Genomic DNA, 19,783 nt, shown 5'->3' on the forward strand with positions numbered 1-19,783 from the left:
GAGTTCTGCTTTCAGAATGGTTTTCTCCCAGGACGTTCCTCTCTAGGCTGCAGTTCCTCAAAAATGTCACTCTTAGTTGCTCTTGGGGCATTTTTCCTCTCTTAGCTTCTCTGGAGCAAAAGTCTGCTTTCAACGGCCGTCTTCAAAATGTCTGTCTCAGCTCCTGTGCTTTCTTCAAAGTGTCCCTCTTCGCTGTGGCAAGCTTGCTCCTTCTGTCTGAGCTTATGTAGTGCTCCAGTAAACTAATCAAGGCCCATGTTGAATGGGCAGGGCCACACCTCCATGGAATTATCCAGTGAAAGATCTCACCCACAGTTGAGTGATCACATCTCCATGGAAACATCCAATCAAAAGTCTCCAACCCAATCAACACCAATATGTTTCCTGCCCACCCAACATTGTATCAAAGATAAATCAAAGATAATGGCATTTTGGGGGATATAATACATTCAAACTGGCACAATATATAATTGCCACACACACACACACACACACACACACACACACACACACACACACGTTATTTTCTCCAGGGATTACTTTAGAGATTACAATATGCATCCCTCCTCCTTTGAGCTACTGTTACATACATTTTTATTCTTAAATTCTTTGAAAGACATGATTGTGTAAAACATTAGCTATAAGGTGATATTGTTGGGTTTATAACTTACATAGATGTAAAGATATCAGAAAAATATATTTGTAAACTATTCTATATTAACTCATACTTTACCATTTTCAGTGCTCTTTATTTCCTCCTGTGGATTTGAGTTACCAAATGGTATCATTTCCTTTCAAGCCAAAGGACTTCAAAGCTTTAGTATTTCTTATAAGACAGGTTTGCTAGCAACAAATTCTCTCAGTCTTTGTTTATCTGGGAAGGTCTTTACTTCACCTTCATTTTTTGAAGAATAGATTTGCTGGATATAAAGTTCTTGGTTGAAAGGTTTTTTTTTTTTCTTTCAGCATTTTGAATATGTCATTTCAAACCTCTGTACTCCATTGCTTCACTAGAAAAGTTAGCTATTAATTGTACTGATGCTCCTTATAAGTGATGAGTGGTTTTTCTCCTGTTGCTTTTGCAAATTTGTCTTTTGCCTTTCAACAGTTTATCATGTATATATTGTGAATCTCTATGTGTTTGTCCTACTTGGGATTTCCTGTACTTCTTAGATATCTAGATTAATGTTTTCATCAAATGTGGGAAGTCTTCAGACATTATTTCTCCAAATATCTTTTCTGCCCCTTCTATTCTCTTCTCTGGGACTTTCATTACAAGTACCCTGGCTGCCTTCCACCAAGATAACCACATCAATCAACAACACTGTTTGGTCTGGGTCCTTCACTCAATGCTTCAACCTGTAAGAGCCTTCTCTGGCTGTGGCAGCCAAGCTGCTGGTCCTCACAACCTATTCTGCCCTGGAGGAACTTTTATATGGACTGAAATGAAGGGGGTGGGAACAGACCCAGGCAAGAATGCCTCAAACTCCATAGGTTTTCATGTATTAACACTTCTCAGTTTGTTGATGTCTTTGGTCAATTTCTGGAGCACTAAAACGGCTTTCTTGTCAATTTGCTCACTGACCCTCCTCACTTAGACACAGCCAGAAATACCACCTCTCCAATATGTTCTGTGCATTTAAAAAATAGTTATGATCATATTGAATCCAGCATTATATCCTGATTTTTCATCTAACAGATGTTATGGGTTGAATTGTGTCCCCTCAAAAGTTATGCTAAAGTCCCAAGCCCTCTTACCTGTGAATGTGACCTTATTTGGAATAGGGTCTTTGCAGACGTAATCAGGTTAAGATAAAATCATATTGAATTAGGGTGGGCCTTAATCCAATATGACTGGCATCTTTTTAAGAAGAGAAGAGACAGAGACATACAGGTGAGAAGCCCATGTGAAGATGGAGATTGAAACTGGAGTTATGCAGCTACAAGCCATGGAACACCAGGGACAGCTACTACCACCAGAAGCCAGGAAGAGGCAAAGAAGGATTCTTCCCTAGAGTCATCAGAGGAAGCATGGCCCTGCCGACACCTTGATTTCAGCCATCTAGGCTCTAGAACTGTGAGAGAATAAATACCTGGGTTTAAAGGCACCCAGTTTGTGGCATTTTGTTACAGCAGCCCTAAGAAAGTAATATAAGAGACTATCACATGCATCCACTCATCTTATTAAAATTTTCATAAGAATCATTTTTAATGTAATAAAAATATTAGCTAAAATTTTCTGTGTGCCAACTAAATTCCTAGTGCTTAACATATTGTATCTCATTTAATATGTAAAACAATTCTATGAAATAAGCACTGTCTCCATTTTACTGATGAACAAACTAAAGTTGAGAAAAATTCAGTCCCTTGCCCACAGTCACCCCACTAGTAAATGGCAGTTACAGAATTCAAACTCCAGGCTGCCTCACTTCAGAGGCCATAAGCTTTCTATTATGATACACTGCTTCCCACAGGTTAATCAAGAATATCTTTATATAGAAGATTTGGATACACTTCTAATTATTTCCTTAAAATAGATTCCTAGAACTTAGAGTACTATGTGAAAAGATGTAAGTTTTCTTAAGCTTCTGTTCTGGTTTGCTAATGCTGCCAGAATGCAGAACACAAGAAATGGATTGGCTTTCATAAAAGGGGGTTTATTTGGTTACACAGTTACAGTCTTAAGGCCATAAAGTGTCCAAGGTAAGTCATCAACAATCGGGTACCTTCACTGGAGGATGGCCAATGGTGTCCGGAAAACCTCTGTTAGCTGGGAAGGCACATGGCTGGCTCTACTCGAGTTCTGGTTTCAAAATGGCTTTCTCCCAGGACGTTCCTCTCTAGGCTGTCGGTCCTCAAAAATGTCACTCTTAGTTGCTCTTGGGGCGTTTTTCCTCTCTTAGCTTCTCCAGAGCAAAAGTCTGCTTTCAACGGCTGTCTTCAAACAGTCTCTCATCTGCAGCTCCTCTCTCAGTTCCTGTGCATCCTTCAAAGTGTCCCTCTTGGCTGTAGCAAGCTCACTCCTTCTGTCTGAGCTTATATAGTGCTGCAGTAAACTAATCAAGGCCCATTCTGAATGGGCGGGGCCACACCTCCATGGAAATTATCCAGTGAAAGATCTCGCCCACAGTTTAGTGATCACACCTCCATGGAAACATCCAATCAAAAGTCTCCAACCCAATCAACACCAATATGTTTCCTGCCCACATAAGACTGCATCAAAGATAATGGCATTTTGGGGGACATAATACATCCAAACCAGCACAGCTTCTTAATACATATTGATAAAATTTTCTTGTAGAAAGTTTGTACCAACTTACACTCCTATTGACAGTGAAAATGAGTTGCTGTTTTACCACGTCTTGCCAACAATGGAGGCATGATCATATTTTAAAGTATTGTCTAATTTGGAAGGGAAAAAATATTTATTTTTATTTAGATTTGCATTTCTTTGATTATAAATAAGGCCAAATATTTCTTCTTTTATTTATTGGCCAATGGTATATATATTTTTTGGTGAACTCTCTGTTCATGTACTTTGCCTATTAAAAAAATTTGTGTGGTTTTCCTATACATTTTAAAAAGTACTTAAATACTGTATTAGGAATATTAGCTATCTTTCTGATTTTCACGATTCAAGTATTTTCCCCATTTTGTCACTTACCTTGTAATTTTGTTTATGGTGTTTTTTTAAATATATAAAAGCTTTTCATTTTTTAATAATCTAAATCTTTTCTTTTATATCTTTCATTGTTTTCAAGCTTAGGAAGTCTTCCCTTAATTCATAGCTTAATTAATAGCCACTTCTATTTTTATAGTTTTCACATTTAATTTAATAAATTCATTTGAAATATATTTTGACAGATGCTCTGTCACTTTGGCATTAGTTTGCACATGTAACTGTCTATAACAAAGTACTAGCAATTACCCTTTTTAATAGACACATTTTCCATCATTATTATTTATCATTATTTACTAAGCCCTTCTCTATTAATAGACATTTAACATTATTTTTCATTTTTTTCTATTCCATGTTCCAGAAAGTTTTCATGAATGTGGGGATTTGATTCTATTAAATTATTTTCTTAGACTAAACCCTTATAAGTGGGATTTTGGATTGGAAAGAATGTATTACTCAATTGGTTTGCAAATAGTTGAAGGATCTTTCACATAGTATATTACTGACAAATGACTGCCCTAATAATGAAGAAACAGTAATAAGTCTCTGCCATCATTATTGTTGTTTTTTATAAAGCCTCACTTTCTCCTAAGAAGCAATATGGTAAAATTGACTCTTTTCCAGCATATATAATTATGATTCTAACATTTTAACACCTAAAAACTGAACAAACCATATTCTAGTTCATCAATCAGCAAATGGATTTAAGTTTTTGCATAGTTAACACAACAGACTCCTTTTATTATCCTAACGGTTCTGTTTACAACTCTTGAGGTAAAACTGAAGTACAGTGAACTGTACATACTTAAAGCACACAATCTGATTAGCTATATACAGATCTGTGAAACAGTCCCCACATTCTTTTGTTATCTTTCCTCCTTCTACCCTTCTTCTCAAGCAACACCAATTTGCTTTCTGCCTCTAAAGATTAGTTTCCTAGAATTTTATATAAATGGAATCATTATATACATACTATTTGTAGGTACTCTTTTCTGTCTGGTTTCTCTCCTTTAGCACAATGGATGTGAGATTCATCCATGTTATCATATATATCAATAATTTATTCCTTTTTTATTGCTGAGTAGTATACCATTGTATAGATATACCACACAATTTGTTTTTCTGTTCACCTGTTGATGGAGATTTGGGTTGTTTTTGGTTTGGGGCTTTTCATTTTCCAAAGTTGTAAGGCTCAATGGAGGAATGACTGCAAGGCTTTATATTTGACATCCCAGTCTGCCACCTGATTATAAATATCAATTGCAAAGGTGTGTATGTTAAAGACATAAGTAAGAACATGTACAAAGGATAAATCCAAGTGATACTTTCTATGCAATCTTTTCTTACCTTTTCATGGACTGTACTGTCTAGATAAGGATAAACATGAAAAGCTCCCCGAATCCTCTTCACACCTGGATACAGCAGTGGCACCATATTAACATAAGCCACACCATGAAATGAAAGCTGACTTTCATCTTCATTCTAGAGGAATAAAACCATAGAGTTGTTAGTGCTATCAGGTGATACAGCATAGGTATGTAACTCTGAATCATGAGTTTGGAGACCCACCTTTAAGCTCTGGCTCAGCTACTTAATTAGCTATGTGACTTTGGGCTGGTGACTTAGACATTTTGGGTCACAGTTGCTTTTTCTTGAAAATGAACTTAATAATACTATGATCACTGACATAATGCATATAAACAGTGTTAATGAACAGTTAAAGCAGTAGCTGAATCAAATTAATGAACAAAAAAAGTCAATTTTACCATATTGCTTCTTAGGAGAAAGTGAGGCTTTGTAAAACAACAACAATAACTACAAAAACTTAAAAGATTTCAAGAGATTTGGCTTTTAGTTCATAGACTCTCGTGGGTGAAAGGGACCTTAGAAATCCTCTGAATAAGTGATGACAAACAGGTATTAATTTATGCCCAGATTTGAAGCAGCTGGTGGTGTTTTAGAGTGCTATGTTGAGAGTCTGTGTCCTTATTTGGGTTCAATAGGAAAGAGTGCTTTGATCGATTACCAATATCTACCATGGATGAAGAAGGATAAAAGATAATCCATTGTCCTATATTTGTCAGCCTGATTCTATCTAACCTCTCATTACAAAGAAGAACATATGAATAAATATACCTCAACATAATTTTTAATGGCTGTATGGTTTGCCATTGTAAACTTCTATAAGGAAAAAATCACTTTAGGGAAAGAAAACACATTTAAATCCCCAAAGCTTAAAAATTATATCTTTGATTTCTCCTTATATAATAATAAGTAGAAATTAGATTAAAAAGTGCTATGTTTATGTGATACTATTATATCATATAGAAATTTAAGGAAAGTTAGCCAATGCATATTATATATTACAAAGGGGGAAATGGTTATATATGGTGATAGTATTTTTATTATGCCAAAAACCCTATTTTTAAATCAAATAATTTAGGCATCATGCTAGGTACTGTGAAGATACAAAATAGCCTATAAGACCCCGACCCTTGGGGAATTTATGAACAGAGAAGACCAGGTATGCTCAGTAGAGAATGTGCCCTAGGCTCATAAAGCTTTATCTTTCCAGAATAGTGGTACACTTATGAAGACTATTACTTTAATCAACAGGCTAAAACATTTTGACCAGGTAAATTGAAAAGAAATTCAAAAGTATAAAGTTTAATCATGTGACCACTGATGACTTATAAAAATTGCCATTTCATATGGTTTTACTTATGGTAAATTATAATAAAGGGAAACATGATGTTTGGGAATAAATCTTAAACAACTTTGAGTGGAAAACAGGTGACCAACTAGCCTGTTTGCCTGGTACTGAGAAGTTTCCTGGGGCATAAGATGTCCAGTGCTAAAACTGGGAGAGTTCTAGGCAAACAACAAAAAACTGATCACCCTAGGGAGAACAGCTGCATCACTTCACATTTTTATTTTTATTTTTATTTTTTTTTGGTATCAGAATTAGAAGCAGAAAAAATTAATGAAAATATTTACCTTATCAATTTTTGCAGCTTTCCCTTTAGGTACAACAACCAGAGGGACTCTTGTTATCTCTACAGGCCAAAATCGGCAGTCAGCAATTCGTTTTTGAAAACTGCAAATCAAGAATCAACATATTAACATTAGATGCAAAAACAGGATTAGTAATTTAGGTCAAAGGAAAGTATCCTTCTCTTTTAGAAAGTAATGGAATACACATTTATAAGTAGGTGGGGTTTTTTATCCTTCACAAATCTATAAAATTCCAAAATATAATTCTTCTCTATTGCTAGCAGAGGCCTATAAATTTTTGAGAGCAGTTTGGCAATGTGAATCAAAAATGTTAAAATTGCTCATAATCTTTGACCTGGAAATTCTACTTCCAGTGATTCACCGTAAAGAAATAAATAAGTGTGGTGGTTTGAAGCTGTATGTGTCCTAGAGAAACGTTCTTAAATCTTGTGGCATATAGTAAAATGCGATTCTGAAGAAAGGGATAAGCTGAGAACTGAGCTCCTGGGTACAAAGAAACCAGAAATTGATGGTTTGGAAAACAGAATAAGTCAACCATTTCAGGGGAAATCAGGATTGGAAATGCAGTCATACAGGAAAAATTTGTGGAAACCGCATTTGTCTGATGGTTTGGGGCCCTGTGTACAACATGCAAAAAAAAGGCTTTTTGCAAGATCTGCCAACGTGGACTAACAGGGACAGAAAAGGGACAGATTAAAAGAAAAATCACCTCAAGGGCAGAACCATGGAAGTTGTGGTCTGGACTAAAGACATTTTCTCAGGCCAGGAGAGCAGGCCTACCCATGCACGTGGAAAGGATGTGTCTGCCATGGCGCCTGGAGAAGGTAGGCCTTCCACCCCATTGCTCAGTAAGTGTGCTGCCACCCCAGTGTTCTGAGATGGTGGAGCCTGTGCCCTGAGGAATGTGGAGGGCCTGGCCTTCACCCCAGTGTTTGAGAGGGTGGAGTCTTCACTTAATTGTTCGAGGAGAGCGTGGCTACTGGGCAAACACCTGGAAGAGGTGGGGCTGCGGCTCCATCAGGCCCAGAAAATAAAACATTATTCCACAGATGACTCTCAGACTTTGAAATCTAACAGAATATTAGATTTCAAGGTCTATATATTAGATTTCAAGCAGTGCAATATGCTTTGCTGGGTTTCAGAATTGTTTGGAACTTGTGACCTCTGTTTTCCTTCCAATTTCTTCCTTCTAGAATGGAAATGTTTATCCTATGACTGTCCCTCCTTTGTATACTGGAGGCAGATAACTTACTCTCTAGGTTTCTTAGGTCCACAGACAGAGGGGAATTGTGCCCAGGAAGACCATACTCATAACTGATTTTGATGAGACTTTGTATTTAGCATTGTTACTGAAACTACTTAAGGCTTTTGGGACATTGTGATGAAATGAATGTGTTTTGCGTATAAAAAGAACATCTTTCTGAGGTTCAGAGGGTGGAAGCGTAGTGGTATATACCCCAGAAACACATGTTCTTAAATTTAACCCTTTCCTCTGGGCATAAACCCATTTTAAGTAGGGCCTTTTGATGAGGCTACTTCATTAAAATGTGACACACCTCAATAAGGATGGGTCTTAATCCTATTACTGGAGCCTTTTGTAAAAGAATAAAATTCAGACAAAGAAAAAGAAAGCCACAGAAACAAGCAGATGAAATCAGCAAAACCCGGAAGAGAAGGAAGAGACCTGCAGATGCCACCATGTGCCTTGCCATGTGATAGAGGAGCCAAGTATAACCAGCAGCTGATCTTTGGGAAGAAAGCAATGCCTTGATGATGCCTTGATTTGGACATCTTCCAAGCCTCAAAACCATGAACAAATAAATTCCCGTTGTTTAACCCAACCTATTTCATGACATTTGCTTTGAGCAGCCCAGGAAACTAAAACAAGTCTGCAAATAGTAAAAAACATGTTTATTTCTACTATGAATATAATCAGACCAGGACTTCCAGTTTTAACTCTGACATGTAATGGGCTCCCTCCTTACAATAAGTAAAAAGCTAAACAAACTGAAAATCAATGTTGTGCTTATATCCATCAGAGAATTGAGGTCACAAGACAAACTGCCATCCCAAAATACGAAGAGACAGGTAGATATAGAGAATCACAGCCAAGATGAACTTGCCAGGAACACAAGTGCTAGAACCAGTAAATATTGGAACACATTAATGGTAATTTTGATGAATTGCTGGAGGCTGACTGTAGACTACAGTGAGAGGTTAAAAACTACTGGAGGCCCAGTCTTAGGCTTTCCTACACACACACACATACACACACACATACACTTTTGTGGGTTTTTAACTCCAGGACACTTACCAGATTCTCACAGTGGAGATCAGAGGAAATTCAGATGGTGAGAAGGGAAGAGGAACCATTTTGAAATATGCCCAAAATGTTCTCCATAACAAAGACTTGCCCTCTAAGGAAAACCACATTATCAGAGTCTTATCTGACCTGGGGAAAAAGCAATTAGACACTTCCAGACCTCTCTTGCCTTTCATGCAAGAGAATTAAAAAAAGGAAAGAAATACATCTGTATAGTTTACAAACCAGAGACTCAGGCACACTAAAATAAAATGAGATTTAATCATAAGATTATAGAACACTTTCCCTTCCCAACATTTTACCACCACACCAGCAGAGCTCCAGTATAATCACAGTGGATTACAAATGAGAGAGTGGGAAACACAGACTCTATTAAGAAATAATTTGTGGGAAACTCAAATACAACAGGGGAGAAAAAACAAGAACCAAAAAACAAGGAAACTGAAGTCTCTGTCTCTTACAACTACAGCAAACACTAAATACAGCTCAGCTCCTAGCCAGATTAACGTAAAACCTCATACTAAAAGCCTAATTATCTCAGTTTCTATTACCCAATATATCATAATCAGCTTTCAACAAAAAATTATACGGCATGTCAAAAGGCAAAAAGAGTCTGAACAGAGAGAGCAAACATCAGAACTAGACTCAGATACGATATAAATTTTGGAATCATCAGATAATGAATGTAAAACAACTATGATTAATATATTGAGGGCTCTAATAGGAAAAGTAGACAGTATGCAAGAACAGATATGTAGACAGAACATCTAGACAGAAGATCAACAAGGAAATAGAAGACTCATCCACTACTCTAAACCAACTAGACCTAACAGATATAGAACACTGAAGAATATAGACTATACATTCTTCCCTAATGCTCATGGAAAGTTCACCAGGATAAATTATCCATTGGCTCACAAAACAAGTCTCAATAAATTCACAAATATTGGTATCACGCAATGTATGTTCTCTGACCCTAATGGAATTAAGTTAGAAATCAATAACAGAGGGAAAAACGGAAAACTTACAAATATGTGGAAACTAAACAACATACTTTTTTTTTTTTGCTGTTGGTTTAAACAACAAGAATTTATTGGCTCAAGGTTTGGAAAGCAAGAAATCCAAAATCAAGATGTTGGTGAGGCCACACGTTCTCCCAAAAGACTGTACCTTTCTGGTGCACAACATACTTTTAAACAACCTATGGGTTAAAGAAGAAATCACAAAGGAAATTAGGAAACATATTGAGGTGAATGAAAATTAAACACAACATACCAAAACTTATGGGATGTAGCAAAGGCAGTGCTGAGAGGGAAATTTATAGCTCTACATGCTTATATTAAAAAAGAAGAAAGATTCTCAAATTGGAAACCTAAACTCACAACTGGAAAATCCAGAAAAATAAGAGCAAACTAAACCTAAGAAAACAGAAGGAAGAAAATAATGAAGATTAGAATGTAGATAAATGAAATACAGAATGAAAAAGCAATAGAATCAATAAAACTCAAAGTTGGTTCTTTGAAAAGATCAAAAAATTGAGAAATCTTTAGCTGACTGACAAAAAAAGAAAAAGGATACAAATAATTAAAATCAGAAATAAAAGGGGGACATTATTACTGACCCCACAGCAATAAAAAGGATTAAAAGAGGATATTATGAACAAATGTATGCTAACAAACTTGATAACCCATTATGATGAAAAGGACAAATTCCTAGTAACAAACAATCTACACTGACTCAAAAAGAAATAGAAGATCTCAACAAACCAATAACTAGTAAAGAGATTGAATCAGTAATCAAAAACCTTCCAACAAAGGAAAACCAGGACCAAATGGCTTCACAGTGAATATTACCAAACATTTCCAGAAGTAACATCGATCTTGCTCAAACTCTTCCAAAACAACTGAACAGGAAGGAACACTCCTAACTTGTTCTATGGGGCCAATATCACCCTAATACCAAAGCCAGATAAAGATACCACAAGACAAGAAAATTACAGACCAATATCTCTCATGAATATAGATGCAAAAATGCTCAACAAAATACTAGCAAACTGAATCTGACATCATATTAAAAGAATTACACACCATGATCAAGTGAGATTTATCCCAAGTATGAAAAGGTGGTTCAACATAAGAAAATCAGTTAATGTAACACACCATATTAATGGAACAAAGGAAAAAAAACCGCACGATCATCTCAGTTGATGCAGAAGGGGCATTTGACAAAACCCAGCACCATTTCTTCTTCTTCTTTTTTTTTTTTTATTAAATTCAGTTTTATTGAAATACATTCACACACCATACAATCATCCATGATATACAATCCACTGTCCACAGTATGATAACATAGTTATGCGTTCATCACCGCAATCTATCTCTGAACATTTTCCTTACATCAGAAAGAACCAGAACAAGAATAAAAAATAAAAGTGAAAAAAGAACACCCAAATCATCCCCCCATCCCACTCCATTTGTCCTTTAGTTTTTATCCCCATTCCTCCACTCACCCATACACTAGATAAAGGGGGTGTGATCCACAAGGTCTTCACAATCACACTGTCACCCCTTGTAATCTACATTATTATATAATTGTCTTCAGGAGTCCAGACTGCTGGGTTGGAGTTTGGTAGTTTCAGGTATTTACTTCTAGCTATTCCAATACATTAAAGCCTAAGAGGTGTTATCTATATAGTGCATAAGAATGTCCACCAGAGTGACCTCTCGACTCCATTTGGAATCTCTCAGCCACTGAAACTATTTCATCCCATTTTGCATCCTCCTTTTGGTCAAGAAGATACTCTCAGTCCCATGATGCCGGGTCCACATTCATCCCCGGGAGTCATACTCTGCGTTGCCAGGGAGATTTACACCCCTGGGAGTCGGGTCCCATGTAGGGGGGAGGGCCGCGAGTTCACCTGTCGAGATGGCTCAGTTAGAGAGAGAGAGGGCCACATCTGAGCAACAAAGAGGTACTCAGGGGGAGACTCTTAGGCACCATTACATACAACTTTAGACTCTCCTTTGTGGTAATGAGCTTCATAAGGGCAAGTCCCATGCTCAAGGGCTCAGCACATCAAACCGCCAGTCCCAATGTTTGCCTGCACCATTTCTTGATAAAAACATTTAGAAAACTAGGAATAGAAGGAAACTTCCTCAACATAATAAAGGGCATATATAAAAAACCCAAAGCTAGTATCATACTCAGTGGTGAAAGACTGAAAGCCTTCCCCTCTAAAATCAGGAACAATATAAGGATGCCCACTGCTACCACTGTTATTCAACATTGTACTAGAAGTTCTAGCCAGAGCAATTAGGCAAGAAAATGAAATAAAAGGCATCCAAATTGGAAAGGAAGAAGTAAAATTCTCCCTATTTGCAGATGACATGATCCTATATATAGATAATCCTGAAAAATCCACAACAAAGCTAGTAGAGCTAATAAACAAATTCAGCAAAGTGACATGGTACAAGAAAATCAGTGGTGTTCTAATGCCACTAATGATCAATCTGAAGATTACAACAAGAAAAGTTCCATTTATAATAGTAACTAAAAGAATCAAATAATCTAGGAATAACTCTAACCAAGGATGTAAAGGATTTGTAGACATAAAATTACAAAACATTGCTAAAAGAAATCAAAGGCCTAAATAAATGGACGGACATTTGTGTTCATGGCTTGGAAGACCAAATATTGTTAAGATATCAATTGTGCCCAAAGCAATACATGCAGATTCAACGGAATTCCAATAAAAATTTCAACAGACATCTTTACAGAAAAGGAAACACCAATCATCAAATTCAGATGGAAGGGTAAGCAGCCCTGAATGACCAACACCATCTTGAAAAAGAGACATGATGTTTGAGGACTCAACACTTCCCCAAATCCACAGTAATCAGAACGGCGTGGTACTGGAATAAGGACAGACATATAGACCAATGGAATCAAACTGAGAACGCAGAAATAAACTCTCACAACTATGTCCAACTGATTTTCAACAAGGGTGCCAAGTCCATTCAACTGGGAAAGAACAGTCTCTTCAACAAATGGTGCTGGGAAAACTGGATATTCAGCTGCAAAAGAATGAAGGTGGATCCCAACCTCACACCATATACAAAAGTTAAGCTCAAAATGAATCAAAGACCTAAACATAAGAACCAAAACTACAAAATTCATAGAAGAAAACACAGGGAAGCACCCTAAGGACCTTGTGATAGGCAATAATTTCTTAGACTTTACACTAAAAGAAAAAGCAACAAAAGAAAAAAATAGATAAATGGGACTTCATCAAAATGAAACACTTTTGTGCATCAAAGGAATTTATCAATAAAGTAAAAAGACAACCTACAGAATGGGAGAAAATATCTGGAAACAATATATCTTATAAGGTTTAATATCCAAAATATATAAAGAACTTCAACTCAGCAACAAAAAAGGCACATGACCCAATTTAAAAATGGGGAAAATACTTGAATATCATTTCTGTGAAGCACACAAAAAGATACTCAAAGTCATTAGCTATCAAAGAAATGCAAATCAAAACCACAATGACATACCATCTCACACCCACTAGAATGGCTACTATTAAACAAATGGAAAATAACAAGTGTTGGAGAGGATGTGGAGAAATAGGAACACTGGTACATTGTTGGAGGGAATGTAAAATGGTGTAGCCACTGTGGGAAACAGTTTGACAATTCCTTAGAAAATTAAGTATAAAATTGCCATATGATCTAGCAATCTCACTTCTGGGTATATACCCAAAAGATTTGAAAGCAGGGACTCAAACACACATCTGTGCACCAATATTCATAGCAGGATTACTGTCAATTACCAAAAGGTGGAAGCAATCCAAGTGTCTATCAATGGACAAATGGATAAACAAAATGTGTATACATACATTGTATATACATACAATGGAATATTATTCACCTGTAAAAAGGAATGAAGTTTTGATATATGCTACAACATGGATGAACCTTGAAAACATCATGTTGAGTGAAATAAGTCAGACACAAAGGTACAAATACTGTATGATCTTGCTTATACGAAGTAACCAGAATATGCATATTCATAAAGTCAGAAACTAGAATACAGGTTACCAGGGGCTGAGTGGGGAAGGAGAATGGGGAGTTAATGTTTAATTGGTATAGAGTTTCTGTTTGGGGTGACGGAAAAGTTTTAGCAGTGGATGATGGGAATGAAGGCAAAAATTTGTGTATGTAATTAACACCACTGAGTTGTATATTTGAAAAAAGATAAAAAGGGAAATATTAGGTTGTGTATAACTTATTACACACACACACACACACACACACACACACACAGAACTGTACAATACAGAGTGAACCCTAACATAACAGTGGGTTAAAGTTAATAGCATCGTTATAATAATATTGTTTCATGAATTGCAACAAAGGTACCACGCTAATGCAAAATGTTAAAAATAGAGAGAGCTGAATGTGTGAGAGGAGGTTATGTTGCATGATGTTTCTATAAACCTACAACTACTTTAATTTTTTTAAAAAGTGAAAGAGGCTGCCTGAGGAGAGGTCATGGCATGGAGCAGCCACCACTGCCACTGCTGCTGCTGTGAGGTCTGAGCAACGGGCTGTAGCGATGGCCTACTGCCAGCAGGAAGGGAAAGTCTGAATCATATTTGTGACCAAAGAAGACCATGAAACTCCAAGCAATGCAGAGCTGGTGGCCAACACACCCAATGACTCCTATGAGGAGCACAGATTGATACTGCCTAATGGAGACATTAACTGGAACTGCCCATGCCTTGGGGGAATGGCTGGTGGCCCCTGTGCGGAACAGATCAAGTTGGCCTTTTCCTGCTTCCACCACAGCATGGAGGATGTCAAGGAGTTAGACTGTGTAGACCAGTTCCAGGCCATGCAAGAATACATGCACAAATACCCAGATCTCTATCCCCAGGAGGATGAGGAGAAAGAGGATGAGGAAGAGAAGAAGCCAGCAGGTTTAGAAGAAACAGCTCCCACTGGGGCCAAAGAGGAGGGGTCAAGCTAATGAAGCCCATGAGGCACTGGGTACCGGTCCTTCCATTTCAGATTGACACAGACCTTTTGCAAGTGCCTTTCGGTTGCTCGTCAAGAAAGTGTCTTTCATTCTGTTATTCCATGCACTGTAATGTACAAAATAACTTACTTTGATGATCGAGTTCTTGGCCCTTGACAGATACACTGTAAAAGATGGGGGTTTTATCAGCAAATGTTGCTGCCACTTTTCAATTCTCTTTTCTCAGATTGTCCTGAATTTTGCCACTTTGAAATAATGTGCTGAATATTCTCAACAACCAAAAATCATTACACAGGAGTGTTTTGTTTCTTTAGGAAACAAAAACATCTTCCTTTCAAAATGCTGGAGTGGGGCCATTCCTAATAGAAGAGGCCAGATTATCAGATATTTATTTCTCAAAAACTATCTTGACCTTTTGTATTTGAGGAGGTACTATGAAGTTATCAGATACTTCATTCCTGATATATTTTGATTTCCATTTTTGCACTGAACTCTTGGTTTTCTACATTTGGAAAGTAGAGATTTAGTCTTTCTGATACGCAATCTTTTTCTAAGTGAAGGGAAAGGCTAGTTATCACTGTTCCTTGTTATTCTGAAAGCCCTGGTTTGGGGCCTGGGTTAACACTGGTTCTGCCTCAGTTCACATGCAATGTTCTTGAGAGATGCGGACCTATTGTTACCAGAGTAACAGCCAAGACAGAAAATGATGGTGTGAATTTAAACTCAAAAGGAAAAATTATTTCTATCAGAAAAAAAAAAAAAGTGAAAGAGAAATAAAGACTTCCTTAGAAAAAACAAAAAGCAAAGGAACTTGTTGCCAGTAGACGAGCCTTGCAAGAAATGCTAAAAGAAGTTCTCCAGAGAGAAGGAAAATGATCTGTCAGAAACTCGGATCTACAAAGAAAGGAAGAGAGTTAAAGAGGGATTAAAAAAAGGTAAAATAAAATCTTATTATTCTAACAATCTAATAGATAAATGCTTATTCTAATAACAGCAACAATGTACTGAATAATTATAATTATAGCATATGACTAGGTGCAATGAATGACAACAGTGTTATAAGGGACAGGACAGAAGAATTGGGAATACTCTGTTATAAGGTATCTGTACTATCTGTGAAGTGGTATGGTGTTATTTGAAAGTGGACTTAGATGAGTAGTAAATGTATATTGCAAACTCTAGGACAACCACTAAAATTTTTTTAAAAAAGAAGTATAATTGATATGCTAAAAGAAGAGAGGAAATGGAATCATATAAAATGCCCAATTAAAACCTAGAGGGAAGACAAAAAAGAAACAAAGAATAAGTGGAATGAATGGAAAACAGTTACAAATATGGTAGATATTAATCCAGCTATATCAATAAGTACTTTAAATGTAAAGGATCGAAAATAATTGATCCCATGGACAAAAGAATTTTATGAAAACTTCTATGACCACAAATTTCATAACTTAGAGGAAACAAATCAATCCCTTGAAAGATAAAAACTACCAAAACTCACATAAGGAGAAATAGATAACATGATTAGACCTCTATCTATTAAAGAAATTGATTTAATAATTAATAACCTTCTGAAAAACAAAGTACCAGGCCCAGAAGTTTCGTTGGTGAATTCCAGGAAACATTTAAGAAAGAAATAATACCAATTCTAAACAATCTCTTCCAGAAAATGGAAGCAGAGGGAATACTTCCTAATTCATTCTATAAGACCAGCATTTCCCTATCAAAAACCAGATAAAGACATTACAAGAAACGAAAACTACAGTCCAATACCTTTCAAGAACATAGATACAAAAATCCTCAACAAAACATTAGCAAATCAATGACCAAGAAGGACTGATTCCAGGTATACAAAGTTGATTCAAAGTTGGAAATAAATGAATGTACTCCATCACATCAAAGGCTGAAGAAGAAAAATCATATCATTTATGATTCCATGATCATATCAATAGACGCAGAAAAAGCACTTGACAAAATCTTACAATGATTCATGATAAAAACTCTCAGCAAACTAGGAATAGAGGAATATCTAGGAATATCTCTCAACTTGATAAAGAACTTCTACAAAAACCTACAGCTATCATCATACCTAATGTTTCTCAAATTAGCTTCTCAACTAGATGCTTTCTCCGTAACATCAGGAACAAGGCTGGGATGTCTCCTCTCATCAATCCTATTTAACATACTGGAAGTCCTAGCTAGTGCAATAAAACAAGAAAAGAGAATAAAAGGTGTACAGATTGGGAAGCAAGAAATAAAATTGTCTTTCTTTGCAGATGACCTGATTATCTATACAGAAAATCTCAAAGAATCAACAAAAAAATATACCTGGAACTAATAGATTACAGCAAGCCTGAAGGATACAAAGTTAAGAGATAAAAATCAATTGCTTTCATATTAATACTTAGAATTAAAACACAATATTTAGGTACTTACCCAACTGAGTTGCAATTTTATGGTCACACAAAAACATGCAAGAGAATATTTATAACTGTTTTATTCATAATCACCCCAAACTGGAAGCAACCAAGATGTCCTTCAATAGAAGAATGGATAAACAAACTGTGGTTCATTTATACAATGAGATATTATTCAATGATAAAACGAAATAAGCTATCAGGCCACAAAAAAGACCTAGAGGGACCTGAATGCATAGTGCCAAGTCAAAGAAGCCAGTCTGAAAAGGCTACATACTATAAGATTCCAATATTAAGACACTGTGGAAAAGACAAAACTATAGAGACAGTAAATAGATAAGCAGTTGCCAGGGATTTGGGGGTAAAAAGGGAATGAAGAAGTAAAGCACAGTAGATTTTTAGGGTGGTGAAACTATTCTGTATAATACTGTAATGGTAGATACAAAGCATTATGCATTTGTCAAAACTCATAGAACTATACCACACAGAGTAAATCTGAATGTAAATCATGAACTTTAGTTAACAATAAAATATCAATATTGGTTTATTAATTACAGCAAATGTACCACACTAATGCAAGATGTTAATAATAGAAGAAACTGTTGGGAGGCCTATGGGGACTCTGTACTATCTGCTCAATTTTTCTGTAAATCTAAAACTTCTAAAAATAGTCTATTAAAGAAACAGCTGTTCATTCGAATTGCTATCAAATTTGTGTATCAAATGTATTGATAATCCCCCATTCCTCATCTCATCTCACTGTGTCAGAGACTGGTAGTTATTCACAAAATATCTAGTCTTTTTTTCTTCCTTAGTAACAAAACTTAGATTTAGTCTGTGCAACAAGGTATCCAGTTAAAACTGTATTTCCCAGCCTCATATGGGTCTTGGAGATGAACAATAAGATGTAAACAGAGGTTGGCAGGTTGTATTTCCAGGAAGATTCCATAAAGGTGGGTAGGGTGGGTGGAGGAAGCTAGCATGTATCCTTTTTCACTCATACCCACGCCTCCCTTCCTATTTTCTGCCATGAATGTGAAAGCAGGCTGGAGCTCTAGCAGCCATCTTTGACCATGAAACAACTTTGTGGATAGAAGGCACATGTTAAAGAAGGTAGAGAGACTGAACTTGGATCCCTGATGACCCTGGGAAGCCACCATACATACCAGCTCTGGACTTATTTCATATGGTGTTTAAGCCACCATCACTGTTATTAGGAGATAAATGTAATTTCTAACTGATATGGATGGGTGGCAGAAGAGAGCCTCAAATTGCCTTAACTCAAATATAAGTAAAGTTAACAAAAGTAACTTGCCCATACTACAAAGCTACAGTAATCAAAACAGTGTGGTACTGGCATAATGACTGGAAAAAAAAGGACTGAAAATGAAATATAAGTGAGAGCATAGAAATAAATCCATACATCTAATGGCCAATTGATTTTCAACAAAGGTGTCAAGTCCACCCAATAGGGAAAGAACAGTCTTTTCAACAAATGGTGATGGGACAACTGGAAATCCACAGGCAAAAAGAATGAAGTTGGATCCCTTCCTCACACCATATACAAAAGTTAACTGAAAATGGATCAATGACCTAAATATAAGGGATAAAACCATAAAACTCTTAGAAGAAAATAAAGGGGGAAAATTTCAGAACCTTCTTTTAGGCAATGGATTCTTAGATATAACACCAAAAGCACAAGCAATAAAAGAAAAAATAAATAAACCGGACTTCACCAAAATTAAAAATGAGCATCAAAGGACATTATCAAGAAAGTGAAAAGATAACCTACAGAATGGGAGAAAATATCTGGAAATCATAGATCTGATAAGGGCTTAATATCAAGAATATATAAAGAATTGCTATAACTCAGCAACAAAAAGACAGTCTAATTAAAAAATAGGCAAAGGATTTGAATAGACATTTCTTCAAATAAGTATACACTAGCCAATAAGCACATGAAAAGATGTTCCATATCATTAGCTATCAAGGAAATACAAATCAAAACCACAATAAATAGGACTGTACAGCACAAACAGTGAATCCCAATGTAAACTATGTACTATAGTTAATAGTACAATTATAATAGTATTCTTTCATCAACTGTAACAAAAGTACCACACTAATGCAAGGTGTTAATAATGGGGGGGGCGTGTATTGGAATTATATTTTCTGCATGATTTTTCTGTATACCTGTAACTTCTCTAATGAAAAAATTTCACATTAAAAAACAAAGAAAAGAGAAAACCATAATGGTAGACCATTACACACCCAATAGAATGGCTATTACTTTTTAAAAAAAGAAAA

The 19,783-nt window shown here is 36.2% G+C and overlaps 1 protein-coding gene and 1 pseudogene across 5 annotated transcripts in view; one reads left to right on the plus strand and one right to left on the minus strand.

Annotated features, from left to right (window-relative positions):
• The window catches only part of CFAP70 (cilia and flagella associated protein 70), a 106,297-nt gene that overhangs the window by 70,587 nt on the left and 15,927 nt on the right, over positions 1-19,783 (minus strand). For all 5 annotated transcript variants that reach the window (XM_037804780.1, XM_037804777.1, XM_037804778.1 and 2 more), the window contains exons 9-10: positions 6,677-6,776; positions 5,027-5,161 (exon numbers count right to left, since the gene is read on the minus strand). In XM_037804780.1, coding sequence (XP_037660708.1) covers positions 5,027-5,161; positions 6,677-6,776 — 235 coding nt within the window. The remainder of the gene's footprint in view (positions 1-5,026; positions 5,162-6,676; positions 6,777-19,783) is intronic.
• On the plus strand, positions 14,637-15,050 carry LOC119510460 (annotated as a pseudogene).

Source organism: Choloepus didactylus, chromosome 15 (genome assembly GCF_015220235.1).
Source record: "Choloepus didactylus isolate mChoDid1 chromosome 15, mChoDid1.pri, whole genome shotgun sequence".
NCBI classification, from domain to species: domain Eukaryota; kingdom Metazoa; phylum Chordata; class Mammalia; order Pilosa; family Megalonychidae; genus Choloepus; species Choloepus didactylus.